The sequence below is a fragment of the Amphibalanus amphitrite genome, unplaced genomic scaffold (genome assembly GCF_019059575.1).
Source record: "Amphibalanus amphitrite isolate SeventyFive unplaced genomic scaffold, NRLGWU_Aamphi_draft 000812F_arrow, whole genome shotgun sequence".
Lineage (NCBI taxonomy): Eukaryota > Metazoa > Arthropoda > Thecostraca > Balanomorpha > Balanidae > Amphibalanus > Amphibalanus amphitrite.
Window position 1 is genome coordinate 125,442 of NW_024882306.1, and position 27,920 is coordinate 153,361.

The 27,920-nt window shown below is 50.1% G+C and overlaps 2 protein-coding genes across 4 annotated transcripts; one reads left to right on the plus strand and one right to left on the minus strand.

Annotated features, from left to right (window-relative positions):
* Positions 1-459: 459 nt before the first annotated feature.
* Positions 460-11,081, plus strand: LOC122366505. The gene is made up of 3 exons (XM_043338846.1): positions 460-474; positions 3,399-3,403; positions 7,839-11,081. The coding sequence occupies exon 3, from the start codon at positions 8,227-8,229 to the stop codon at positions 10,783-10,785; it is 2,559 nt and encodes an 852-aa protein (XP_043194781.1). The 5' UTR covers positions 460-474; positions 3,399-3,403; positions 7,839-8,226; the 3' UTR covers positions 10,786-11,081.
* A 4,792-nt stretch (positions 11,082-15,873) lies between these two features.
* On the minus strand, positions 15,874-27,655 carry LOC122366512 (EIN3-binding F-box protein 1-like). Of its 3 annotated transcripts, XM_043338857.1 has the most exons (9): positions 27,548-27,655; positions 24,223-24,243; positions 22,127-22,431; positions 21,610-21,822; positions 21,135-21,288; positions 20,100-20,321; positions 19,528-19,706; positions 18,917-19,130; positions 15,874-17,258 (listed from the first exon to the last, which is right to left on the minus strand). In XM_043338857.1, the coding sequence occupies exons 3-9, from the start codon at positions 22,419-22,421 to the stop codon at positions 16,919-16,921; spliced, it is 1,617 nt and encodes a 538-aa protein (XP_043194792.1). In that variant the 5' UTR covers positions 22,422-22,431; positions 24,223-24,243; positions 27,548-27,655; the 3' UTR covers positions 15,874-16,918. The 3 variants fall into 3 exon arrangements, with proteins under 3 accessions (XP_043194792.1, XP_043194790.1, XP_043194789.1); XM_043338855.1 differs by lacking the exon at positions 27,548-27,655 and having other exon boundaries at positions 22,127-22,438; positions 24,222-24,282; XM_043338854.1 differs by lacking the exon at positions 27,548-27,655 and having other exon boundaries at positions 22,127-22,438; positions 24,075-24,268.
* Between the last annotated feature and the right edge of the window lie 265 nt (positions 27,656-27,920).

The following is a 27,920-nucleotide window of genomic DNA, read 5'->3' on the forward strand; positions in this document are numbered from 1 at the left end:
AATTTTGCCTTCAATGACCTCTGGTGACCTGACCTTTGACCTGACCAAAAAATTGACCGAAGTGATTTCGTCATTATTTTTTACGCTCTTTCGAACGCCGCCTTCCGCGTATCGCTACGTGGCCCAGGAGCCGAGTTACAAGGGGGGTGTTCAAACACCCCCCCCCCAGCAGGGCGTGGAAATCCAGGACCCCCAGCCGGGCGCGGGTTAACCTGCGCACCGACGGGGGCGGATATCCGCCCCCCCCTGAGGTTTTTCGCAGATAGCGGGGAAACCGCGGCGCGTAGCGCCGCGAAATTTCGTACGACTATTCTCTCATCAATTTTACACACGGTGTGCAAGATTGAACCTACTAGCTTTTAAGGTCAGGTCACCAGGTCACTTTGAATGACCCAACCTCAAGTCGCTTTTTTGCAACTTTGTCACCGTGCCAGAGCTACAGTAGATGTCGTAGGCCTTTGAAAGTCGCAGGGTGTTATAAGGTCATTAGTAGCTACATTTGTTTGTCTCGGAATTTTGATGTCGATGACCTAAGGTCAGGTCAATTTCTCGACCTCCTCATGGAAAAATCAACTACCTGTTTTACGACTAAAACGGGTCGGAATGACCCCATAAACCATACATGACTTCATATACGATCAACCTTCATTACCTTGAGGTACATTTTGCTGTTGGGCAGCTGTAAGGTCATGTGACGTCATCAAAGGTCACCAAATCAAAGGTTACTGTTCGTAAGGCTAACAGGGCGCTAGGCGTGCTCATGCGATCATTCCAAACTGGCAAGCGTGGCAGGTCACTCCGTGAGTGCAATGTAAAGGCTGTGCTGGCTTCATACTGCGCAAATGTTCGTTCCATTCTCGAGTTCGCAGGCGTGGTGTGGGGAGGGGCGGCAGAGACGCACATGAAACGCATTGAGCGCGTTCAGCATAAGTTTTTGATGTGGCTGAGCGGTAGATGTCGAGACACAGACGTGTCCCTTGAGTACGACGCCCTGATGAAGCGCTTCCACATGGCCCCCCTCGCAGCGCGGCGTGAACAGCATGACATCATGTTCATCCGCAACATTCACCGTCATGCTGTGGACTCGTCATACCTGTTGGAACAGTTTCCGCTGGCAGTGCCTCCTCGCCCGCTCCGGAATAGGACGCTGTTCCATGTGCCGTATGCTCGGGTCAACACGGTCAGAAATAGTCCATTCTGTCGCTTGCCGAAGCTTTGTAACGCGTTTCTCGACCGAAACCGGGCCATTGACATATGGAACCACAGCGCTCTGAACTTCAAAAAGCATGTGATCACCTATGTGCGCGAGAAGTAGACCAACAGAGGTGTGTTTGTGTCGATATTGTGTCTGTTTTGCATTGTTATTCACCTTGCTGCGTTTGTGTGTTTTTATTCTGATGACTTTGTCTATAAATGGGTCATCTTACCCGTGGATGATATGCTAAATAAACTAAACTAAACTAAACCAAAGGTTTTTTTGCCAATAACTCCGTACAGGAACAAGATACAGCCACCCGGATGGTCTCATTGTGTTCAGCTGGTCAAGGCGCATCGAATGATATGCATGATGACCTCGAGGTCACGTGACCTGAGGTCAACCTGTGACCTTGACCTTTCGAGGTCAGCATATATGATTCGATGCGGATTGACGACAGGATCACGAATCACGATGATGACCTTAGTTTGTTCCTATCTTGACTAGTTCGAAAGTTAGTTATTCGAGAAAAACTCTCCATATCTAGCGCCGCCATTTTGACTTTTTTACCCCTGTGACGTCATCTTTGACCTGACCTGAAAATGACCTAAGTAAAAACTGTAGACCTTGTCCGTGCGTATCCCATGCCGTTTACCGCTTGTCGCTATCTTGCTTCGTTCTCGAGATCTCAAGGGGGCGGTCATCCGCCTCCCCCCGTCGGTACGAAGTTGGCGCAGACCCCCGTCGGTGCGCGGGTTAATAGTAGGACAAATTCATTCATTCATTCATTCATTCATTAACCTTTTCTAACAACTGTACTCCCTTAACCCGGCAGTTGCTGGGGTATTTCGCCACCCACCGTTTGCTGGGGGGGGGGGGGCGTTAAACGCCCCCAGCCGATAACTCGAGAACCAATAGGCACAGCGAAACGCACGAGGCGGCAAACGAAAGAACGCGACGAGACGCTTCAGATGAGTACTTTAAAGTTGAATTTTGAGGTCACAGGTCGGGTCAAGGTCAGGTCAAACACCTGAAATCGGGCATTCAGTAGCATGGACTTCAGGACTTCGCAATGGGCGCCTCTCGCCATAAACTCTGTCAAAACGGTGCACAATCCATCTTATAAGGCCTACGAGAGTGTCAGCTCCATGTAGGGGTCAGTCAAGCATAGGTCAGGGTCAAGGCCAGGTCAACCGGGTAGGCACATATCCCCGAAAATCAAAACTGATATTCGCAGCCTGTGACACATGTTTTATAGGTAATTTGGGGCGTAGAACACGATGGTGACATTTATTTTATCATATGTGTACATGTTTGGCTCAAAAAGTTCAATTTAAGAAATTCATGTATCATGGTCGTGAAGTAGTCACGAAAAATTACCAAGATTCAGTTCAAGATTATAAAAAATGCGGAACGATAATCAATAATCGAAGATAGCCATTTGATTGATCATGGTATTGGCAGTCTAATGGCGTTTACGGCATGTCTGTATGTCTATTCTGTGATTTTATATGATTTTTTGAACATATGCCGTTTTTGGTCGAAAACTCAGAAATCATGACGTCACTAAAACCTCGATATCCAGTGGCGGCGGAAGGTGATTTTGGATGGGGGTGCAAAGTTTTCTCAAGGGGCCCCTCTGGAAGTTTTGGGCCCCCTTCATTTTTTTAGCGATTATTATTGATTTATGAAAAACGAAGATTTTGGAAAACTATCCCCATACACACAAGTTCTGTAAAAGGTTTGAAATTGCAGTGTACATAGGCCTATCTCAAATAATGAAAGCGTAAAGAAGCAAATGCAGCTAGTTTTTATCGGCTAATCTTTTAGTCTAGCCACCACCCGCAGCGTCTCAAACCACTTTTCTGGATCCGCAGTGGACCATTGAGGGCCCTACGAGACCGTTCCAAGAAGACCGTGTTTAGAAGCCCCTTGGAAACCGACCACATAGAGACTCCTCCAAAGACCTACATGACTCCCCAGATTGAATGAGCCCTCCGATCAGGGTCGGTCCCTTGAAAGCTGCTGAAAGGTTTCAGAAGGCAGTATAGGCTCGAAAGTCTTTTGAGGGCTCTCAGAAACCGGCATCGGACCCCAAAAAAGCCTGTATGGAGGCCCTCCAAAGCCGGGATGGAGGCCACAGGAGCCGATGCTTAGCCTAAGGAGCCGGTATGGAGGACTGAATAGAGGAAAGGGGTCTCAGTGGGGCCTTCAGGGGCAAGCGTTTGAGCCCCAAAAGTATGTGTGGGATCTTAGAGGCAGGTAGACCCCTGGGATATGCACGGGGTCCCAGGAGCTGGCGCATGTGAGCCCAAATATTCGGCTGGCGGCTACTAGAACCAGCATGGGGATTGTTAGGACTTAGAAGCGGCTTAGTCCCACATTTCATGGGTCATGAGTCCCAAGAGTCGATGTAGGGGCCATAAAAGCCGGTGTAGGGCCCATGGCCCCATAAGTTCCGGCATTGAGACTCTCAGAGGCCAGCGACGGGGCACCAAGAGCAGATAAAGTGCCTCAACAAGCCGACATGGGGCCTGAGAATCATTATGGAATTCCAGGAGCCTGCGTGAGCTCTCGGAGACCTTCGTATTTCGTAAGGTCCACAAAGGTCGTTGGGTCCTCTGAATCCGAACTCTGCGGGGCCCTCAGAGGCCAGCATGTCTCCTGGCACCTGCCTGCGTTGAGGTGAGATTCTTCGAGGCCGTCGTAGGGTTCTTCAGAGGCCAGCGTTGGCCCTTGAAGCCTTCGTTAGGCCCTAGAAGCCGTCAAGAGGGCCCTCAGAGGTCAGCATGGCCCCTGGAGCCTGCCTGCGTGGAGGCCCTCAGAGGCCGTCATGGAACCCTCAGACGCCAGCGTGGGCCTTTGGAGCTTGCGCTGGGTCTTAGAGACCATTGTGAGGGCCCAGAGAGGTCGTCGTCAGGGCCCTCAGCCCCTCAGGGACCATCCTTGGGTCCTCAGAAGTTGTTGTGATGGCCCTTAGAAGCCTTCAAGAGGATCATCAGAGGTCGTCATGAGGGTCCTTGGCCATAGTGAGGGTCTTCATGGGCCCCCAGATACCTTTGCAGGGCTCTCAGAGGCCTTGGTAAGACCGCTAGAGGCCATCGTTAGGGCCCTCAATAGACCGCTGCAGGGCCCTCAGATGCCAGCATAGCCCTTGCAGCCTGGCTATGTTGGGGCCACCAGAGGCCGTCGCTGGGCCGTCTGAAGCCAAATGGGCCCTCAGACTTGAGTTGGGTCTAGGGCCGTCACGAGGGCCCTCAGAGGCCAGCGGGGCCCCTGGAGTCCTGTGGGACCCTCAGCGGTCGTCATGAGGGCCCTTAGTGGTCGTTATAGGGCCCCAGAGGACAGAGATCGTCATGAGAGCCCTCAGAAATCGGAAGGGCCCTCAGAGATCGGAAGGGCCCTCAGAGGCCGTCATAGGGCCCTCAGAGGCCGTCATAGGGCCCTCAGAGGCCAGCGTGGCCTTTGAAGTCTCCTTGGGGCCCTAGAGTCTCTGTGGGACCCTCAGCGGTCGTCATGAGGGTCCTTAGTGGCCGTTGTAGGGCCCCAGGGGACAGAGGTCGTCGTGGGAGCCCTCAGAGATCGTCATAAAAGGGCCCTCTGAGGCCGTCGTGGGGCCCTCAGATGCCGCATGGAGCACCAAACGCGGCTCGGAACACTTCTAGTCGGTGTGGGGGCCCCAAAGACTAGCATGGGGCGCTCCTGACCATAACTGGACATCCCGGATGATTCCACATCAGTGTTCGTTTCTCGATCACTGGTTTTCAGGAGAAAATGTATTGGATGGTGTGACGGGCCCCTTGTACGGATTTTGGGGGTGCAAAAAGATATGCTTGCACCCCCATGTTTTTCGATGGGGGTGCAGCTGCATCCCCTGCACCCCCTATTCCGCCGCCACTGTCGATATCTCAAAAATTTTCCGACCGATTTTTTTGAAACTTTGTCACAATAAACTTCAATCAATTCTCTACAGGTACCCAAAATTTGGCGCGCCGTTTTTATGCTATGGCCCGGCGAAAAAAGTGGGGGCGTTTAACGCCCCCCCCCCCCAGCAACTCGCGGGTTAAGTGTCTGTTATCTCCTTCGATTAACGTGTCGCCATATCAGCTGTTAGCGCTCTATTCAGAAAACCAGCAACGGTCGAATGCATCAATGGTTATTAGAGTTTCTGGCCGTTGGGTACCGATCAGCGGAAAGCACACAGTTGCTACGCATTGTCTGTAAGGAGTGGACGTTTTTGTGGGCCTGCAGACAGGTGTTCAAACAGTGCGGCCTTCCGATGGGTGGACACACACTGGACGCGCGCTGCTCGCCGTCCCAGCCCCGATGTGGCACCAGGACGGGCAGCGTTCGACCGGTCCCAGACAGCGTCCGTCGCTCAGTTGTGTGTGTCCTCTCCAGGCAGTGTCAGTAGTCCCAGAGCGGCGGAGGAAGGACCACACACAGCTTGTGCTCCAGCATAAGACATTTCAGCCTAAGACATTCAAACTGAACTTGTGGGAAAGTGTTTGAAAGAAAAGTGCAAAACCATCTTGTCGTGCTTTGTATGTGCGACTTGAAAAAATAGCATTGACAACGCACTAGTCCTTTCAATCAGAGAGAACTTGGTAGTTGGAGGACGAGAGAAGGTCGCGGGCCCGCGATGTGGCACCACGGACGGCTGCTGCGACGCGTTCTGCTCGTCAGCTCCGTGCTGACGCTGGGCGGCCTGCACGTGCCGGACGACAGGCTGCCGGTCGGCTGGCGGGTCGGCCGGCTCGTGCCACTCACCCTCATCACGGCAGCCGTCCTCGCCAACGGCGCCGCCATCGCCCTGTCGAATACCGTTTCCTTCATGCTGCTCTGCGTCGTGTTTGCGTCGGTCATGTGGCACACGCTGGTGGCGCTGGTGCACCTGGTACGACGACGACAGCAGCTACATCGACTGCTGCGGCGGCTGGATCGTATGGAGGAGGCCACAGCGCTCTGTCGTGACGCCAGCGATCACCACGCCATCAAACTGCGCAGCGTCGGCATCACCGCGCTCACCGTCTTCACCGGCGTGGCGTGGTCGTCCGACTTCTTCACCAGCGGTCTCTGGACGCACTCCAACTACCTGTTCCCGGTGTGGCTGCCGGTGCGACTGAGTTCGTCGGCCTCATTCTGGGCGGTGATTGGCGTGGAGCTGGTCATCGTGGTGATGTGCTTCACGCTCCAGATCGCGTTCGACCTGCTGCAGGTCGGTCTGATGGACGCCATCGCCCTGTTCCAGGAGCGTCTGACCAGGTACACCCGACTCTGGCTGACGGATGGCCGGTCCACTCAGGGTGACGCCCAGAACAGAGGCGCTGAGAAACGGCTGGGAGGGAATGTCGCCTGGAATAGAGATTTTATCGAGAGAGGTGAAGATGTTTCAAATGTCCCAATGAGTTTCCACGATAAACTTAGCACAATATCTGACCCTGCTACTGATACTTTAGACTATCAATGTGGCAAGACACAAAAGCGTCCGTTTACTACAAGGTTCAAGATGACGAAGATAGGAAATGCCGCCGAGAAAGGTTTGGATAGCCGGATCTCTATGCACTTCAGCAGCTGTGAGTCTCCAAAAGACAATACATCTGAGCCAGCGACATCTAAAGAAGATAACGGTGGCAGTATGCCACGATTGTCTTATTCTGACGACAGTTTAGAAGACGGACTCCGTCACCTGGCCAGCATGTATCGAGCACTTCAGTCGCTGGCCGACGACGCGTCGTCCTTCTGCTCGGTGCCGACCCTCTCTCAGCACGCCAGCGTCACGTTCCAGCTGCTGGTAGGTCTGTACGTCACCATCAACATGTTCGTGTCGGCCTACAGCCGCAGCCTGGTGCTGACGTTCGTCATGTTCCTGGTGACCACGGTGCTGCGCCTGGCGGCCGTGTCAGCCACCGGCAGCGCGCTGGTCGCCAGCGGCCAGAGGCTGTCCCAGGCGCTGGTGGGCGCGCCCTGGCCGCGCCACACCACCGCTGCCGCCCGGTTCAGCGTCCAGATGCTGGTGGAACAGACCAGGAAGCCACTGAACTTCGACGGCTACGGCATCTTTGTCATACAGAAGACCACCATGCTGACAATGCTGAGCTTTGTGCTCACCTACTTTGTCATCATGCTGCAGATGAAGGTCTAGACGGTATCGTTTATCCTGTGGTGTAGTTTCAGCTTTGTTGTTAGTGATTACGTTGCCTAAAAATAAAATACTTATGATATAGCAAATGTCAAGATAACATATGTCAAGGTTACGTGCTGTTACTGATCAATCGCTGAAAGTTTCAAAGCGATCGTTCAAGCGATGTACGTACATAGTAATAGCGAGCACTGGAACTTTTTCTGAGGTAAGGTCACTTGACGGCTGACGCGACCTTATGACCTGACCTCGAACAAATCGGGTCCGAAATTTTAAGGTGTGCAGAAAAGATGTAAATGTGTATCTTTATTGCTAGAAATTCCAAATGTATCATGGCGATAATCATTGCAAAAAAAAACATCATACATCACACGAATAACAATTGGGTTATAATCAATTCAAAGTGCGTCCATGGTGAAAGTTCTCAAAAGCAAATAATCCGTGCACACTAAACAGATGATTGTAAATCGAATGCAATTCACAAATAACTGAATGTAGCTCAGATGTAGCCTACTTCGAGGCCAAATGCCTACTTATATAATACGACAAAACATTTGCCGATATACCTAGCTTCCTAGAATAGGAAATTCCGAAGAATAACAAACTTTTAAAGTATCCAATTCTCCTAAATGTAAAGCATTTAGAGTTTTATGTTCTTTGCTATGGCTACAGTCGGTTTGAATGATAATCTTACTTTGGTAAAATAAGTCAAAAGATAAACGAGAGCTGTCAGTTATGCGAGCGGTGGCCAGGAACAATGCACAATAGCTGTAAATTTGATACGCGAAAGCATTGGGACATCCATTTACATGAGTTATAAACATCGGTGGGCGCAACTGATAAATCAAGATGCAACTGAATCAGCTATCATTCCACACATCAATACGTCATGAGATATTGCGTCCTGGTTTTCTTCGTTACGTTCGTCATAAATGCCTTGGATGAGACAGAGCATGGAACATTTTCACAGCAAATCATCAGATATGGGAACAAAAGTAGCGAACCTCAGAAGGCCAACGACTTTTCCACGAACGTGGAATACAACCGACTCGGCAACTACAGCAGCATTGCTGACTTGCTTCGCAGTCGCGGCTATGACGTGTTCGAGCCCGGAGACTCCATGCCCGTGGTGCTGTTTGGTAAAGATATCGCCGTGTCAGCTTCTCAGATTCTTCCGGAACTTATGGGTCCTACTGAGCGTGGAACTTCTAATATCATACATGCCACATGGAGGAGCAAAAAAGGTGAGACCGTTGTGCATTACTTCTATGACGAGGGAAGCCACCCAAATGTTCAACTTTTTGAACAAGCAGCACGTACTTGGGCCGCGCATACTTGCATCAGTTTTGAGAAGACAGATCAAACAAATTGCTCGGATACAGTATTTTATCCGTCGTTCTGCGTCGGAAACTTTAAAGGGTGTTGGTCTTTCGTGGGGAAAAGTGGTTGGGGAGGTGAGAAGACAGGAAAAGGCAAGGCACAACGGCTCTCAGTGGACAACAACTGTGAACTTGACGCCTGTATCCATGAGTTCGGACACGGGCTTGGATTTCAACACCAGCAAAGTCGACCGGATCGAGATGCGTTTTTATCGATCAACTGGGAAAATTTCAAGGTTAGTGGTGGAAGCGGAAAAGGATGGGAGAAATCTTTGAGAAATACATGGATGCAAGGGACCATGTGCAGTGAGCGACAGGTGGCGGATATTCCCACCCCCTTCGACTACCTATCCGTGATGCAGTACGGGTCATTTTCGTTCGTCGATAACGACATTCGAGCGACGTTTGTCACCAAAAACGAACTGTACCAATGGATGCTCGACTACCACAGAGATCGGGGAATGGGACCGTCGCACTACGACTATCTTGTGATAAACACTTCCTATAAATGCATCGACGCCTGGAAGAAGGCTTGTCAAGAAAATAACCAAACTGTACCGAAATGTGAAAATTTTGGGTATCTGACAAAGAGCTGTACCTGCAAGTGTCCCACAGGATATACTGGTTCTACGTGCAAGAATTCCACCGGTCCTATATTTCCCAGACTGGAAAAGGCAGAATGCTTTATCCAGTGGAATTATCCAGGCATTATTGACATGGCTAATATGGATTTCGATTTTAGAAAGCGTTCCTATGCAAATAGGCGATTTAATTACATGCAGTTTTGTACGATAGTTGTCGATACTAAGAGAGAAGATCAGAGGCCCATCATTTGGTTAGATCCAAGCGAGCTGATGGTGAAAAGACGAAAGTTAATCGACCTACTACATCAGACTGAGTTTGTGACCCACGTCCTTCCACAGTTTTACTTATTTGACTGTCGATTATTTTACAAGCTGTTTTGGACTAGTGACACGAACAATCGCAAACGAACCGAATGTTTCTCATCTATTTTTAACGTCGGATCCAAAGTTACGAAGGAGAAAATGCTTACCTTGCGTTCGAAGCAGCACATACTTTGGATGTACTTCAATGTGGTGTACCAGTGGTCGCATCCCGCCACTGAATTTCTGGAGGCAGCGATGAAGCTAAAGCTGCAAGTGAAGTTCGAGCCGATTCCGCAGCGAGAGCTGTACCGGGCCGATGATTTCGTCGAGGGCCCAGAAACAACGATGGGCCCGACGGGGCTGCCTCCCACCATCCCGCCGGAGCTGCGCTTCGAGACGACCACGCCAAACATCCTCGGCATACCCCTGCCGATGATCTTCCAACATGAGGAGAACCCGCGCCTGGTCTTCTTCGGCTGGCTCCTGATCGGCGTCGGCGCTCTGTTCTTCATGTTCTTCCTGGGCGTCTGCGTGAGTGAGCAGCTCCAGCTGCGCGAGATCCTGCGCTCGGCAGACCGTCAGGCGGCACTGAACGAGAGCCAGCTGCTGGCCAGCGGCTGGGTCATGCTGCGGGGTGTCGATGTCGACAGCGAGGTGAAGCAGGCGCGCGCAGATCGGCGCGCGCGGACCTCACTGGCCGCCGCACTCTTCGAGGACTCGGACTCGGACTCCGACGACGCCGGACGAAAGAAACGAATGATGCAGGAGAAGGCCAGGAAGGCTCAGGCAAAGAAAGGAAAGAATGCTAAAGGAAAGGGAATAAAGACAAGAGTCCAACTAATGAAGGAAAGAGCTGCTGCCGAAGATTCATCCAGCAGTTCTGAGGAAGAGCAGCCGGCCAAGAAGGTGACAAAACCAAAACCAAAACCGGTGAAAGATAAAAAGGAACCCGAAAGAAGAAAGTCAATATTCACACCGCAGAAGAAAGAGGAGGAGAAGCATGACAATAAGTTGATGTGGTTGATGGCCTCAAAAGGTAAAGATGACGATGAGGATTCCTCATCATACAGCGATTCTCCAGACTGCGCTGATAAGGGAAGAAGGAAGTCACACCTCCCGAACATACATTTGGGGAAAAAACCTCCAGAGGAGGAGCGGCCAAAACGGTGGTTTGAGCGGTAGTGTTTGCTATTTTTCTACCCACAGCACCTGAGAGGGTTACGCCACGACCTGCCAGTGACAATTGCTTTGTATGTTATAATTCAATGTGGGTGAACCCGCCGGTAAATAGTAATGCGCGTCGATATAACTAATATGCCGTTGTTGATCCTCCCGAGGATAAATATAATTTCCCTGCACATAAAAAGGACGTGTTGATTTATACTCATCCCGGGACGTAAGGTAAATGCATAGCGCTGTTGTAACTGATTGCGAAATATGTGCTCTGTAATACAACAAAAGCGATACGAATCAACGAATCGACTCTTTAAACCCGCGCCGGGCCGGTGCTCCGCGACTTCCGCGTCGAGCAGGGGGGGGGGGATCTAAACACCCCCGTCTAACTCGACTCCTGGGCCATGTAGCGACACGCAGTAAGCGGCATTCGAAAAGGCATCAAAAATGATGCCGGAAACATCTCGTTCATTTTTTAGGTCAGGTCAAAGGTGTCGCCAGAAGTCATCAAAGGTCTATTTCAACAATTTTGGAAACTGCCAACGATTAACTCGGGAACCAATAGAGCTACAGCGTCGCAGGAAAGTGCATTCGATAGTAATTTTAAAGCTCTTTCTGAATATTGCTCTAAGATTTGACCTCAGGTTGACCAGAGGGTAAAAACTAAAAATAACCGTTTTTTGCGAAAAACAATTTTTCTGTAATACTCTGACCTAAGACAGTCACGACATTGATTTTGCAAGCATCGTGTTCCTCTCGTCGAGACCGTCGAATGAACTATAAGTTGACCTTAAAAGGGCATTTTGAAAAGTTGACCTCAGGTCAAGGTCATGACCTGATCGGAAAAGGTCATGTTGTAGATCAGTCGATCCGTATAGTCGACCTTAACACATATGAGGTGTTTTCATCACTCTAGCATGCGCCTTTCAGAAGTTACTAGCGAAAAACTGTTAGACCCCCATTTGTGACCTGAGATGACCTCAGGAATATAAGCAGGGGTCACGGGTGCCATTTTCCAGTTCAGTGTGTCATGTTGACTTGTTATTAGGTGTTCGAAAGTGTTCAGAATGGCGTCCATCCAGAAGAGACGCATTTGCATGACCTTAGGTCACCGATACCGAAATTCCGAGACATACATTTTGTACAGACTGCCTGATCAATAAGGGAAAGGTTCAAAGCGATCAGCAACTCGATGTATCTATCATAGACATTAAAACTTTTTAGGTTAGGTCACTCAAAGTGACCTGGTGACCTGACCTTGCATGACCCAGGCCTAAATTTTTCACAATACGTGCGGAAAAGATGCAGGAACAGGTGTGCTAAAAACAGCGGCCGCCGTTTTTACGACATCCGCAAAAAACCGCAGGGGTACTTAAACACCTTAACCTTCGCCCCAGTGGGGGGGGGGGGGGCATATGTTACCACCCTGTGGCGTTTTTTGCGTGTGAATAAAAAACCGCTTGGGGTAGCTTTTGGTACATCAATTTTGGACAATGTGTGAAATTTTTGACTCCATGTCATGTCAGGTCAGGTCACCAGGTCAAGTTAACTGACTAAGCCTAAAAAAAGTTTGCAATCATGTCCAGCCTGCAGTGTTTGTCAGAAAGGTTTGAAACTTGGTGGATTGCATGCTGTTATGGGCGCCTACAATTTGTTTATCTCGGATTTTTTTTTTATATCCGTGACCTAAGGTCAGGTCAGTGGCGTGACCTTTCCATTACAAGTCAATGGATAAAAATGAAAATGCCTCTAGATCCTTGTGTACGCATCGGAACAGTCCAAATATTTCAGAATCACAATGATTTAGTCCAATCGTGATGACCTAGGTGTCATTTTTGCTGATAGCCTCTAGACAGGTCATCCGAGGTCACTTGAGGCTACAAACAGTTTTTTGCCAATAACTCGCGATTGGAAAGAGATAGAACGCTGGGGATGGTCTCATTGTGTTTGTCTTGTTGAGACGCATCGACTGATATGCAAAATGACCTTTTCCGGTCAGGTCATGACCTTGACCTGAGGTCAAATTTTCAAGTTGACCTTTCAAGGTCAAATTATAGTTCATTCGACGCGTCTCGGCGAGGGGAACACGATTCTGGCAATAGAAATGTCGTGGCTTTTTGTAGTTGAAAGTTATTGTCGAAAAACACTTTTCGTAAAAACAGCTATTTTTGGAGTTTTTGCCCTCTGGAGGCTAAACCGTTGACCTGAGGTCAATATTGATAATGACCTTTTCAAAAGAAGAGTTCAAAAGCTATCGATTGCAATTCCATGCGTTTTTCTAGCTACCATATAGTTCCTGAGATAGCGGCTTGTTTTCTGAAAAATATCATGACAATTGGCAAACCTTGACCTTTGATGACCTGTGGTGACCCCAATATTGCTCTAAGGTGAAAAATGACCGATATACTTTCAAACGTACGCATTGAGAGCTATCGACTGCTTTTTACCGCGTCTTTCTAGCCCTCTTAATTTTTGAGTTAGAGGTGGGTGGTAACATATGCCCCCCCCCCACTAGGGCGAAGTTGGCTGAGACCGCCACTGGGGCGCGGGTTAACTTAACACGCGCACCGACGGGGGGGGGGGGTGGATATCCGCCCCCCTGAGGTTTTTCGGGAAATAGCGAATAGCGGGAAAACCGCGGCGCGTAGCGCCGCGAAATTTAATACGGCTATTTTCTCATCAATTTTACACATGGTGTGCAAGATTGAACCTCATAACTTTTAAGTTTTAAGGTCAGGTCACCAGGTCACTTTGAATGGCCCAGCCTCAAATCACTTTTTTGCAACTTTGTCACCGTGCCAGAGCTACAGTAGATGTCGGAGGCCTTTGAAAGTCGCAGGATGTTATGAGGTCATTAGTAGCTACAATTTATATATCCCGGAATTTTGATATCCGTGACCTAAGGTCAGGTCAATTTCTCGACCTCCCCATTATAAGTCAATGGGGGAAAAATCAACTCCCTGTTTTTACCACTAAAACGGGTTGGAATGGCACCATATACCATACATGACTTCATATACGATCAACCTTCACTACCTTGAGGTCTGTTGTGCTGTTGGGCAGCTGTAAGGTCATTTGACGTCATCAAAGGTCACCAGCGGTTTTTGCCAATAACTCCGTACAGGAACAAGATACAGCCGCGCGGATGGTCTCATTGTGTTCAGCTCGTCAAGACTCATCGAATGATATACATGATGACCTCGAGGTCACGTGACCTGAGGTCAACCTTTGACCTTGACCTTTCGAGGTCAACTTATATATCATTCGATGCGGATTGACGAGAAGATCACGATGATGCCCTTAGTTTGTTCCTATCTTGACTGATTCGAAAGTTATTTGAGAAAAACTCTCTACATATCTAGCGCTGCCATTTTGACTTTTTTGACCCCTGTGACGTCATCTTTGACCTGACCTGAAAGTGACCTCAGTAGAAATTGTAGACCTTGTCCGTGCATATCCGATGCCGTTTACCGCTTGCCGCTATCTTGCTTCGTTCTCGAGATCTCAGGGGGGGGGGCGGTCATCCACCCCCCCCCCGTCGGTACGAAGTTGGCGCAAACCCCCGTCGGTGCGCGGGTTAAACTCCCCCGGCCCGGCGCGGGTTAACTCGCGACCGAGTCTCTTTTTGGCCATGCTGGGGGCCGGTGAGTGAACGCACTTGGCTCCCTCGATTTGCCGACGTATTTGGCCCGCCCAAATATAATAGAAACATAGAAAAGACAGCAAACGGGAAACGCAGTCAATGTCTCTAATAAAATCATCAAAAATTAAACCGATTTTCGGTCAAGTCAACTCTAAGGTCACTGTAGGTCATCAAAGTTCACATTTTGTGATTTCTTCAATGACGATTATGCTATATCTGACGCCCTAGCTAAGTCATGCTTTATAGTTCGTGCAAGAAATCGATATTTCACCGAACTATATTTTCGCAGTATTTTGTTACATATATTTCAACAATCGTTGGCCTCCGGAGGCCAAAAAATGTTATAAAAAAGAAAAAAAAGACAAAACTCTGACACATCAGGCGAAGAAAGGAACACTGATTTTGCAGTTATTGTTCCTCTACGATAGCTATACCATTTCACATGTGGCTATGAGACAAATATACCCATCGCATTCCACTGAAGGAAACGCGTCGAATGAGTTAAAATAAGACATAGGACTTAGGAGGTCAAATGCACACATTGACTTGACCTCATCTGCAGGCCAGGAGCCGACCGACCCTACCGGGCTACGTTACATATGTAGGTATGTCGATTGTCGATGCGCCACACCAAGACAAACATCCAAACTATCCGTTTTATGGTTTGCTTCAGTTTTGGTTTACACTGAAGTAAAAATATTAAAAACCAAATATTACGACTTATAAAGTTGCCTTGTTCACTAGGGTTAAAACCAGTGAACCAGTGAAACCAAACTAGTGGGCAAGGCAGCTCAATAAAGACGAACTATTTTGATTTTAACATTATTTCACCCAGTGTAGCCCGAAACCCGTGTTTTTTGCTTAATTGCTAAAAGCTGAGGGCATTTACATTTTCCCATTACCTTTATCATATTATGGTGAAGCCACAAACCTCATATAACCCAAGGTCACGAATTCACGATTGTACAAAAAAAAAAGAAGAAGAAAAAGTAGAAGCTGATGATACTGTTATGCAGTCAACGAAGTTTCAAGTATAGGAATTAAGCTGTAGGATCGATACGACCGTTAACTTGTTTAGGGTCAGAGTTACCTTGACCTGGTGACCTGAGGTCAAAATATCCGTCATTGGTGCAAGCATGATCTTACATAGGACGTGCAAACTTTCGCCGTCCAAGTTCGGATGTGGTCTAGTGTTCTTCCCCTCCAGCGTGGCCTGTGAGGAATAACCTAGCATAATACATGCTAGGTTTTCGCTAGCATGTATTATGCTATGTATGCTGGGCTGGAACCACAGGACTTAAATTGCAAGGCGTCTGAGACCAATTTTCACTGTTCCAGCCGCACCCTCAGCGCGAGAATCACCCACCCTCTCCTAAATTTAGGCAACCGACCTTCATTCCGCTGCGCTCCCCGATAAAGCACTGCCCTCGCGCGACCTCAAAGCAAAAAGGAGCAACGAGGAACTGCAGAAACTTTATTTTACGTAACAAAATGTCATAAAACAACTCAACAGATGCTCTTTTGAAGTCTTAATGCGAGCGTGGCGGTGGGAGACCTCACTGTAAGCACAAAGACTGGTCATAAATGCGCAGCTCTGGTATTTCATACAGCGATACGTGCCGGCCGAGGGAGGCCGTTCCGCTCCTGGGCTGGAGACGCCTGTCGCTGAGCTAACTCTCTGATCACACACACGCCGAGCACTCATCACCAGCTGCCCGGCCCGGCCACTGGCGGCGCGTCCCGCGCCAGACAGAGCGACCGACTGTCCAATCACGGCGCCACAGCGCAACGCACACAATTCACCGCGCCGGGGGACACACAGCCGCCAGCCAGCGCGATTATAATAGACAAAGACTATCTGGATTGACCGTCAACAGAACAAACTCCCGCACCTATATACACGTGCCCACACGCACACAAAAAGGAAAGCCTATGCGCACTCCGGCACATTATGCGAACGTAAATGCATCACACCAATGAGCGCTCCCGACCAGCCACAGATAAAATCGCGTGTGAAGCGCGGAGAGCGTTTCACAAACGCACACCAACGAGCAAACAAACTCTCACACGCCCCGCGTGTTCGGAACATAGCGCATCGATAGATCACCCCGGGGGTGGAGTAGGTCCCACCGTCACAGGACTGACCGCCACACCTACCCACTGCGGCGGCCGGTGGTGGCCGGGGCGCGCCTGCCGCCGGTCTCATAGGACGGCTTGTCTCCGCACCAGGGCGGGCCTGCCCTGTGAGCCAGTGGCACCCTGACGCAACTGTCCACCGGTGTGGGATACCATGGTCGCCGTGCGCCGTCCTCTCACGTGTCTGTGTCCGTATATATAGTCCCTGCCGACTCACTCACTCGCGGCGCACTGTCCCGCGCCGCTACATCGCTGGATACCACAGAGCCGAGCCGCTGAGCCCTGGCGGCCTCTGTGGGGTTCCTCCGCGCTGACCCAGAGGCCGCCACAGGAGTCCCTCAGCGCGCGCCGTCTCCGGCCCGCTCAGACCGCCCACAGCGCGTTATTCAGCCACAGCCAGTCGATGAACACATCGGCAAAGCGCTCCTCGTCGGGTCCCTCAGACTCCGAGTCGTCACTCCAAGGGTCGTCACGCATCACGTGCGGGTAGTCGAGCGCCGCGGGGCTGCCCTGGCAGAGCACCACGGTGCCGGCGGCGGCCTGGTCGGTGCCCACCAGGCCCTCCAGGTCGGTGTTGCCGACAACCAGCGAGAGCCGGCGGGTGGCCGGCATGGCGCTAACCAGCGAGTCGTACAGGTGGCGCGTGACGCCCTGCACGTGACTGACGTCCAGTGAGGTGAGCGAGCGGCACGAGACGGCCAGTCTGCCGGAGGGGGGGGGGGGTCAGCGGCGGGGTCACAGTACAGGAACAGGAGGGCTGTCAGAAACGGGTCACAGTAGCGAACAGGATGGCGGCGTCATGACAAATAGAATATGACGTGACGAAAGTGAAAAATATAACAAGCTTCGGAGTATTCGCCGCGATTATTGGTATGAATAAGCAGTGAAGGGGACTGTACCAAGACTTTGCCTTTGTGCATTAGTCTCACACTTCAGTTCATTACATTTTCTGCCAATAGTAAATGCAAATAATTGTAGCAGCGTTGTACCTATATCACAAAGAAAATGACATCAAGACATTGCGATATAACAATTGCAAAATATTAAGTTGTAAAAAAAGATCATTAGATCTAAAACACAAGCACCTGAACTTTATTCATTTAGGTACACAACAGCTACATTTAGGTACATCAACTTGAGTTGATTAACGGTAACATCACTTGTAATGAAGGCCCCACAATTAAAAACAAATAAATTCGGGTGAATTAACGCACAACACTCGGAATCGACAGCTAAGGGTCGTCCATATACAAGGTTATGTATGTGGTATGTGGTATATGTGGTAACAAATCGCTAACCACGGCTGATTCACTTTCGGCGTACCATCCGGCTCTTCTTGGACGAAAAACAACACAAAGCACGCGTGCCAAGAGTCTGAGCTCACAGTGCACGACTGTGGCTACCCTAGACACGCTCTTAGGCCGCACTAAAAGTGAAGGCAATGTATAGAATGTAGATCATCCGTCCTACCCCTGCTCAAGACCAGCAGCGTTACTGTACAGTGTACACCCTACTTTGTCCGGGGTGATGGTCACCCCCAACCGGACGCGGCGAGCTTAACCACTGATACCACCCATGGACCTTTCGGGGGTGACTGAGCGACAGCCCACCTAGGCTATCGAGCGGTTCCGTCAAGGTGGTCGGTTCAGTCCAATGGCTACACCATATGCTATTATCCCATAGCAGTCTCCAATGGTCACATTAGACCGAAATAGCTTGCACCCAACGATACAAATGGGTTGATCAAATTACATTCTAATTGAATATTTTTGACAGATGATAAGCTAGGAATGTTTAGTAATTAGTTTTGCGCTACAATTATGCAAAATTGCTTAAACTTAAATGCAGTCCTATTGCTCAGTTGGTTGAGCATGACTTTCGGTCCAAAGAGTCCGGGTTCGAGTCACCCCAGGGCTAATGGTACGAAACCAACCATTGAGGACGAGACTCCCGTCGTTTGCCAGAACGCAAATGATTACAATGGAAGAGCTTCCATGAACTTCCACTCTGGCAAATGCGGCTTTTTGAAGCTGACGACACACCAAAGGACTGAACAGCTGCGCTATGGACACGAAAGAAGTGTACCTACCGTTGATCGGGGCTCTCAGGAACAGCAGCGGCCGGTCAGACTCGGAGATGACCACTGAATGTCCTGATAGGACGCCCAGAACGGGCTGCCTGGACGTGCGGCCAGGCGGCATTTCACTAACCCCCACCAACAGACAACAACGAAATGTTTCCAGTGAAGCGATCCACAGTCGGCACCCTCCCACTGAGCTGAAAAGTCACCCGGTAGCCTCCCGGACATCCTACCAAAGCAAACATCCCCACCACTGCCTAACTATTCCACTCCGTACTCACTCAATGAGTCCCTTCTCGGTGAATGGCGAGCGGGCGCTGTAGCTGCTGTAGTTCTCTCGCAGTAGCACAGTGGCCAGGCGCGGCGCGCGTGCCAGACTGCGCAGGACCTCGTCCGAGACCTCGCTCTGGTAGCTGAGGTCGAGCCAGTGCAGCTGGGGCAGACGGTGCAGCAACTGCAGCCCGTAGGACGGCACGCTGCGGTACGAGGCGCCGCCTGACGGACAGATACGGATACGGAGCGTCAGATGGGGAACCTGTCTCCCGTACGACGGCACGCTGCGGTACGAGGCGCCGCCTGACGGATAGAAACACAAATACGGGCCGTCAGTGGGATCCGTCAGCCCGTAGGACGGCACGCTGAGGTACGAGGCGCCGCCTGACGGATAAAGAATAAAGATACACGGCACGGCAGATGAGGATCCGTTAGGCCATGGGATGGCACGCTGCAGCACGAGACAGTAGACACACAAACATGAGACGTCAGAGTCAGCAGGACCGAACGGTGGCCTTCGGATTTCAAAATGAGCGAACAACACAAAATATCAACAAAAGCAGCACTTTTCTCGACACAATACGCCGTTTTCCCGTTTCCCTTTGAAGCCGGCCGGTACCTCTGAGGTTGAGTCGCTCCAGTTTGGTGCAGAAGGTGGCCAGGGCGCGCAGCGAGTTCTTGTTGACGTTGGCGCACGCGCCGGCCGATAGTGAGGTGAGGTTGGGCAGCAGCTCGAGGAACTCCTCCGGGTGCACCAGGTTACAGCCGGTGATGTCCAGGTGCCGCAGCTGGGGACACCTGGAACGGAACGGGGCGATCAGAGGTCGGAGGTCAGTACATACCTAGCCAGCGGTCAGCAATCGGCCGTGAACGGACAGTAGTCAGCGGTCAGTGCTTCAGTAGTATGTAGTCGGCAACGCGGTCGGCGGTAACCAACGGCAAATGTTAGACATGGATGTCCGAACTACGAGTCGGCGTGAAGGCCAGTACGTCATTTGACTCATTTTCAGCTTGATCTTAGGAGGATATTCAGTGGCAGAGGTATCATGCTAACGTCTAAACACAACAAAGAACACACAACACAACCCCTCTCCCACATACTAAGGCACCAAATTGTAGCCGCGTGTCGGTACTACCCTTCACTCCCCTCCCCACAGACCAACCAGCGTCCGGGCCGCGCCGGCTCCCCACCTGGTGGCGATGTGTTTGATGTCGTGCGACGTGACGCGCGTCTTGCTGAGGCAGAGCTCCTCCAGCTGCGGACACCGGTCTCCCACCAGGCAGAAGTTGTGCTCGCGGATGCGCGGGCAGGAGCGCAGCGTCACCTTGCGCACCGAGGCCGGCAGCAGGCTGAAGCAGTCGCCCGTGACGCCCGTGGAGACCAACTCCAGGGTACGCAGCTCGCCCAGGTACCTGGCGACGGGCGGACGGACGGTACCGTAACATACAAGTCAAAATCACAACACAAAATGCGTACAAAGAATGCGCAAGGTCAGGTCAGAGCAGGTCCAGGCTAAAAACTAGAAACATTGAGAAAACTTTTGCACAAATAGGGCCGCATTTATCAGCAGCTTTATGCAGGTCAGGCCGCAATCAATGAACACCTTAGCTCTTTGAGGGCTCATGATCATTTTCGCATAAAAAGTGCTGATCTAATCAAAAGTACCTACTGTTTTATCGCGTTTAAATTCAACATGCAATGCACACAACAAAAACACAACTTCAAAGATAAACCAGCGGATTTAGAAAAGCCAGCGCAACTATCGGTCCCTGAAGGTCACCGCTGCGCCAGACATGTATTGACTTTTGCCAGCACTCCACATACACCGGCGTGGCTATTCTGTGCCGATAGTCCCAATATAAAAACAGGTAAAAGGCGGAATGGGTAAAACAGGCAAACATCAAGCACACGTGCACATCATAAAGCTTGCACTCCTATGCCCCCTCCCCCTCCCACTACATATCCCTATTACACTTAACCATCTTCACGGCACGTTTGAAAGAAGTGGGGTCCAGCTCAACGATACTCACAGGCAGTTCATTTAAAAGTGATGTTGCGCGATATAAAAACGATCGCTGCCCGGCGGCCGTTCGCATTGCAGGAGGCCTCAAAAGGCGATCCTGACGCGTACTGCGCTCGGACTGCTGGCGCGACAGACGGAGGCCCGACCCTGAGCGCCCGTTAGGCTTCTCAGTGACAGCCGTCCGACCGGCCAGTCAACTCACTTGAGAAGCACCTCGAGGTTCTGCTCCTTGAAGTTGAACTGCGGTACGTTGATGCGCTGCAGACGGGGACAGTTGCGGCAGAGGTTCTCCAAAAACCGGAACGACATCCTCAGGCAGCTGATGTCCAGGTCGATGAGGCGTGGACACAGCTTCCCTGGCGGTGCACAGGGTCCAGAGGGGTCAGACCAGCAGTAACGTACAGCCAACACACGCAGCTTGACAAACACCGTGATTTGGGAAACATGTATGTGGGAAATACAACATCGTCATATTTTAGAGGTCTCCACAGAATGGATTTTAACCATTTAAACATTACAATTCTAGAACATTCTTACGACGAGCCTGGTTATCCAAAAGTGTTTTTGTACACGACAAACCAGCCCCTACATGGCCTCACTTTCTTGGACCACACCGGTCAGACGCCACCCAGTGGAGTCGGTCCCGCCCCGCACTCCGCGCTCCGGTCCCGTCTCACCGATGCTGAGTATTCCATTCCTGGAGAGCCTCGCGCCGGCAGGTCCCAGTTCCAGCTTCTGCAGGTTGGGCAGCAGCTGCAGCACCAGCTTGAAGCGCTGGTCGGTCAGCGCCGGCCGGCACTGCACGTTCAGCGGCCCGAAGTAGCGGTTCAGGTTGATGTGTCGTACCGAGCGGAGACTGAGCTGGCACAGCTCCCGCCAGCGACGGCACACTGCCGACATAGGTCACACGGGGTCACACTGCGCCCTGCGGTTACGGGTCACACAAGTCACACAGCGGACACGGGTTACACTGTGGAAACGGTTCACATAAATATTCAATGAAAATTCTGCCCTGACTTGCACCGGGCCGAACCCACCCGCCCTGACCTTTACTCGGCCCCGCTCACTCTTCCTGACCAGGGTAAGTACTCGGCCCAACTCACCCACCCTGAATCGGACGGGCGATATACTCACCTGCCCTAACTAGTACCCGGCAGAGCTCACCTGTCCTGACTAGTTCCCGGCGGAACTCACCTGCCCTGACTCGGACGCGCTCGGGCACGTTCAGGTGGGACAGCAGGTAGAGCAGCACCTCCTCCGGCAGTGCGTTGATGTGCGGCGTCACCACCGGCTCTGACGGCACCACCACCTGCTGCTGCGGCTGCGCGTGGCGGTCCCGGCGGCGACGCTCGGCGCTGGTGCGCCGCCGTTTGGCCGGGCCCGGCGCCGCGTCTGACCGGCCGGCCGGCGCCGCGTCCGCCCTCCCGGCCGGCTCCGGCGGACGCTGCGTCCTCTTGCGCAGCCGCTGCGACCAGTCAGTAGGCTCCATGGCTGCCGTCCTGACGTCTGCCGGGCAGGGGGACCAGTTACAAACTTTTCTATTGACTGTTACTGACCGGAGAGGTCATTCTTGCCTGTGCCTCTCTGGAAGACTTTTAAAACAAATCTGATAAATATACATGATATCTACCACATAATACATGAATAAAACACAGATAATACATGGATATTGCATGGATAAATATACAACAATCAAAATGGAAAGTAAAAGGTGTCCAACTTTAACTTTAACCCTCCAAGCAGCAATGACTAGGCTGGTTGAGCTAAAAATAGGTTTAAGGGTGGATGCCAGCCACGAAATTACAATAATGCATTCTATGTGAAATGGTTAAGATGTGAGCTCACACCTGTGTCCCTCTTCTTGACACTTTCAAGGTCCTTACTTTACTGGTAGATACTACCACAAATTTCAGTGTCATAGGGCCGGTTACAGAGCCTACAGTAAAAAAACTTGTGGCTCTACTTCTTAGTCTACTTAGACAGTTTTACAGGAGATACTGCAATCAATGATTTCTGGAGATTTCTGGTGATTGATGTATGGGACACAAAGAATGATGATCTGCTCTTCAAAATCAAAATAACTTGTCAGTTTTATTTAAAAAGCTTTCCAAATGTCTGTAAATGACTCTCCTTGCATTTAAAGAACTGTAGAAAGTCCTGTGTTTAGATGAGTAAATACTTCATGTGAACCATACTTGTAGAACAGAGCCTCCAGCTAATGTAGACCTCTCAAATGAAATGACTGGAGGTTGCTGCTGGTTTCTGGTCACCAGCCTTGCTTTTCTTGTGGTGCTGGAATGCTGACTGGGTAATTCTGGAGCCTACTAGAGCTTTCTGGTGTTTTCTGGTGGCACTGGAACAGACCCATGGCAACTACCAACTGCAGCATAGCCCATGCCAATTCACTACACAAAGCTGATGAGATCAGGGCCCTGTCTCACAGAATGCATGCTGGTGCTGCTAATGGATACCTTCTAGTGCATTTGCACTCAAAAAGCTCAGATTCCTGCAATGAAAGTTGTTGATATTTCAATAGAAATGTAGCAGCTAGTAGCAGCTACTTGCTACTAGGTGCTAGCTAGCAGCTTAAGTAAATGCTAGCAGAAGCAGCTACCAACATGCTGTGAAACAGGGTCCATTAGCTAAATCATGATGAGGACCAAGAGCATCTGCTAGGTAATGCTTTGAAACCTAACCTGATTTTCAGAGTCAAAGTATGGAAGGAAGGTAATTATACAAAGGCTAAAGCAAAACTTTTGCACATGGAAATCACATCTTGATCTCAGCACCTGCATGACATAGGTACCTATTTTCTGCTCCTAGCACACAGCTCAATGCACTGTGCTGCACCGTGCAAAGGCAAAAACTACTATGTGAGGTCAGACTCTGACCTCACATAGTAGTTTTTGCCTTTGCATGGCAGTCAGCAGCGTGTTGGCATCAGAAAATATGCCATGTGTTCCAATGTGTGGTAGGTAGGTAGGAACTGAGAGATGTGATTGGCAAGCCTGAAAGCTGTTTTCCATGATATAGGCACATTGGACAAACTCAGGATTAGCAAATACTGAAAGAAGCTGAAGCCTCATACATGACATACAATGTGTCAATAAAAGCATGATTACTAACAAAGCATTGAACTAACCTGAAGTTATTCTGATTCTGATTTCTCAACAGATGCTGCCAATGGCCGCGAGAAAAGTGAATCGTTAAGTTTCAGTTCGCATTGGCCAATACACCTTACTTGTCTAGTATTACATCATATGAATCCAAAGAAATCTGAAAACCTTGCCTTGAAATACAGATTTTGCACCCTTGGCACGGGCTCTGGTATTAACTGGATAATTCGCCAGCTGACGCCGTATGGTGGCGCTAGTGGAGCAGCACCATATGACGTCAGCAGAAAACACCGTGAGCAGCTATGAAATGGGAACGAGCACCACGGAAATATCGAAAGGTGATGGACATGTACTGACTTTTGTCATTCAAGTACCACCAACACCATACAAAAACCATATAATATTATCAAGACTGATTCTGGAATCGATTTGTTCGGGTATTTAAAACACACAAAAAATGTTTGTTACCGAATTCTGAAACAGTATAAGGATATTCTTGTTCCTTACTTTTGCCTTGTGGAGTACTTTTACTTGCTTTCTAGTGCGCCCATCACTATCTTGAAATCTGGATTGCAACGCTGTAGGAAAACTTTATTTCATTTGTCATTTCTTCCACTTTTGAGCAGTGATAATTTATTTGGGTTTATACATTCAATAATGAAGACGGCTCCTAACTTTTTAGGGATCTGCAGTGGCTCTGAGAGTAAAATCAGATATTTTCTAGAAACTTGAGGCCACTATTTTCTTATATGCTAGATAATATACAAATATTGACATGTAAAGAATGATACGGGTGTATAATTCTGCATAAATATCAATTCAAAGTATTTAAATTTTTCAAGAACCTTTTTAATTCTTCCATAATGACTTCTTTCAATACAAGCTGGAAGCAATTTCAATCAATAAAGCAGCACAAGGCAGTACATTGAGCTACAATGATCCATAACCAATCGGCACCTGCAATTTGATTGATCTTCGAGATGTACCCTGCCTGTTTCCTGACTTTCCCTTTTCGTTGTACTGGGTGAAGTGAATATTCTGTGAATATTCTTCTGACAGTCAGTTTTTAATCCTACATTATGTTGTCAATCAGATTTAATTGGTTCAAAAACCGTCGTAGTCCGTCTCATTCGCAGTCTACATCTCCACATGCGCACCCATACATGCTCAAAATTTTCACTACGTATGTACTATGTACCCTGCAGCGTATCCTGATGAAAAATGTTTTGTTGAAATCAGAGACACTTCCCAAGGTAGGCCATAGTACATGGCCATATATTTAAGTCAAAACAGATAAACAGATAAACACAATTCCAATCATCAAGTCAACCAGCATCGACAATCTGCACATAAGTTCTAAACCTATTGTAAGACTACTTTGTATTCAAACTTTGTATTGCAGAAGGGTGGAAGCTGCATGGAATTATGCGACAATTTCAGCGTGCATCCACGCTCGAAAGAGCAGGGTTAATTGTAACAATGTCAATACCATAATAACGTAATTGTAGGTGTTGTGATTCGGTTGTCTCTTGTCTGTGCTGGCCATTGCGCGGGCGGTCCAGCGGCGGAACTCGGCTTCGCCGCCGTGGCGCGCTGGCAGTTGCTTCTTCTTCTTCTTCTGCATCCCATTGCCAACCCGCTCAGGGGGGCGGCGGCGCAGGCGGGTCGAGCGGCGGCTCGGTCCGCCCAACATCCTCGATGAAGGTGACGACCTTCGTCGCCGGGCCGCCGAGGACGTCGACCAGGCGAGGGTCGACACCCCAGCGGCGGCGGCGGGCCGCCTCATAGGCCGGACAATCGGTCAGTAGGTGCGCCGCGCGGTCGGGCTCCCCGCACGCGGGGCATTCGTCGTCGGCTTCCGGGCCAATCTTGTGGAGCGTGTCACGGGTCAGCGGTGATGTGCCGGTCCTCAGCTGGGACAGCGTCACCGACCCCAGCGCGCCAGGGAGTCGTGGCCAGGCGTGGGGTCCGGGTGCGGGTGGGCAGCGGTTGCCCTCTGTCGCGACAGCTCCCGGACATGGCGCGTGACGGCGGCCCGCGCACTCGACAGGTCGATCGGTGCGCTGTCTTGGTCGCCCGCCGTGGCCTCGCCAGCCAGGAGGTCGGCGGTTTCGTTGCCGTCCAGCCCGGCATGGCCTGGCACCCACTGGAGCACCGTCTCGGTGCCGTTCTCGGTGAGGGTGCTCAGCACTCAGCAGCCTCCACACCTCGGCGGCCAGGGCCATGGTCTGGTTAGCTGGGCCGCGGCCAAGTAGTTGGAGCCCAGACCTTGAGTCGGTGAGGAGGCGGACCGACTTGGTCGATGCCAACTCCCCGTCCTCCAGGCCGGCCACAGCCGCGAACGCCTCGCGCATGGCGGTCAGTTCTGCTCTTAGGCTGGAGCAGACCGCCCCTGCAGGAGCGCGCACGGTCTCTTCTCTGTTGAGGTGGTGGAACTGGATCAGCGCCTGCGCCGCCCTGTTCCGTCCGCCGCGAGCCGAGCCGTCCGACCAGATAGTGACGTCCGGGTGCGGGAGCTCTGCAATGGCTCGCAGGGCAGCTTCCCTGCGGACTGCAGGCGGGTCCGACCGGCGGGTGGCCACGGGCAGGTCCACCCTGAAGGTGATGCCGCTGCGGTGGCCCAGCCATGGCGGGTCGCAGCTGTAGAACGCCGAACCTGTAACACAATAGAATTGCAATTGTAACAAAGACCTGCATGGTCAGCACACATCTGTCATCTGCAGTGACTGTCATCCCAAGTTGGTATGAATTGGCACAAAGTTGGGTCATGGTAGCACTAGCAGACGTAGCACAAGCTGTTGTGATATGCCATACCGTAGGACTAGGTCGTAGGTTGTAAATTTTAGGTTTAAGGCTGTAGGTTGTAGGTCAGGTTAGGTAAGGTTTGGTTAGAAAGACCCATTCTCGTGCATCGGGCAGCTTGTGCTACATCTACCTTACCAATACCCAATTTGGATTCCCAAAATTGATGGCAAACAGGCTTTTTGTATAACAAGTGTGGTTAATTGTTCTAATCCCCGCTGCAATGTGAGGGTAACTGCTTTTCTACAATCACAAAATTTGAATTCATATAGGTAGGTGTTTACATGTTCAGAAAATGATACAAAATATGACACGATTATAGCTGCAACTGGATAATGGATACCAACCTCAACTAAAAGTTTCTGCAGCCTTATAACCTAACAAATGACTAAATTGCCAAAATAAATCCCTTAGTACAATAGCTTGACTCTAAAAAATAACAGAAATTTTGCATGCAGACCCTCTGAAATGGAGGGTTTATGAAAAGTAACAAAAATAAACATTCACCAATATCAATATGTTGTTATAAATTTCATATGTAGCATAAGCGCCAATACTGCCTTCATTTACAATGTTGCTACTGTTTTCCACTCACAAACGCTGCCCTCCGTGGACAGCAGCAGCAGCAGTGAAACGTCACCCGTGGTGTGACATCATCACCCATGACGTAATGGAAATCCAGTTGTTACCAAGGCCCCTTGGCACCTACTCGAGCGTGCCGGAACTGTCCGGAACAAGTTTATTCACCAAAAACAAAACCAGTGTAATTTTCACTAACTCTTGATGATTGCCTTCCTTTGATTTTTCCTGTTCTGCAGGGCACAATGACATATCTGTGATAAGAAATCCTAGCTAATCAAATGACGTCAAGAACAAATGATAGCTATTTCTTACAAAAAATAGGCGTAAATCAATTAATTTTTTAATAGAAATTGTCCCCAACGCAAACATTGGCTCAAATTCTAACCCTAACCAGACTCAATCACCCAAAAAGGGTCAAATTCTTGAGGCAATAGCACACACAGGAATCAACATGAGCATTCGAGAGCATCGACCTATCGCAAAAGAAC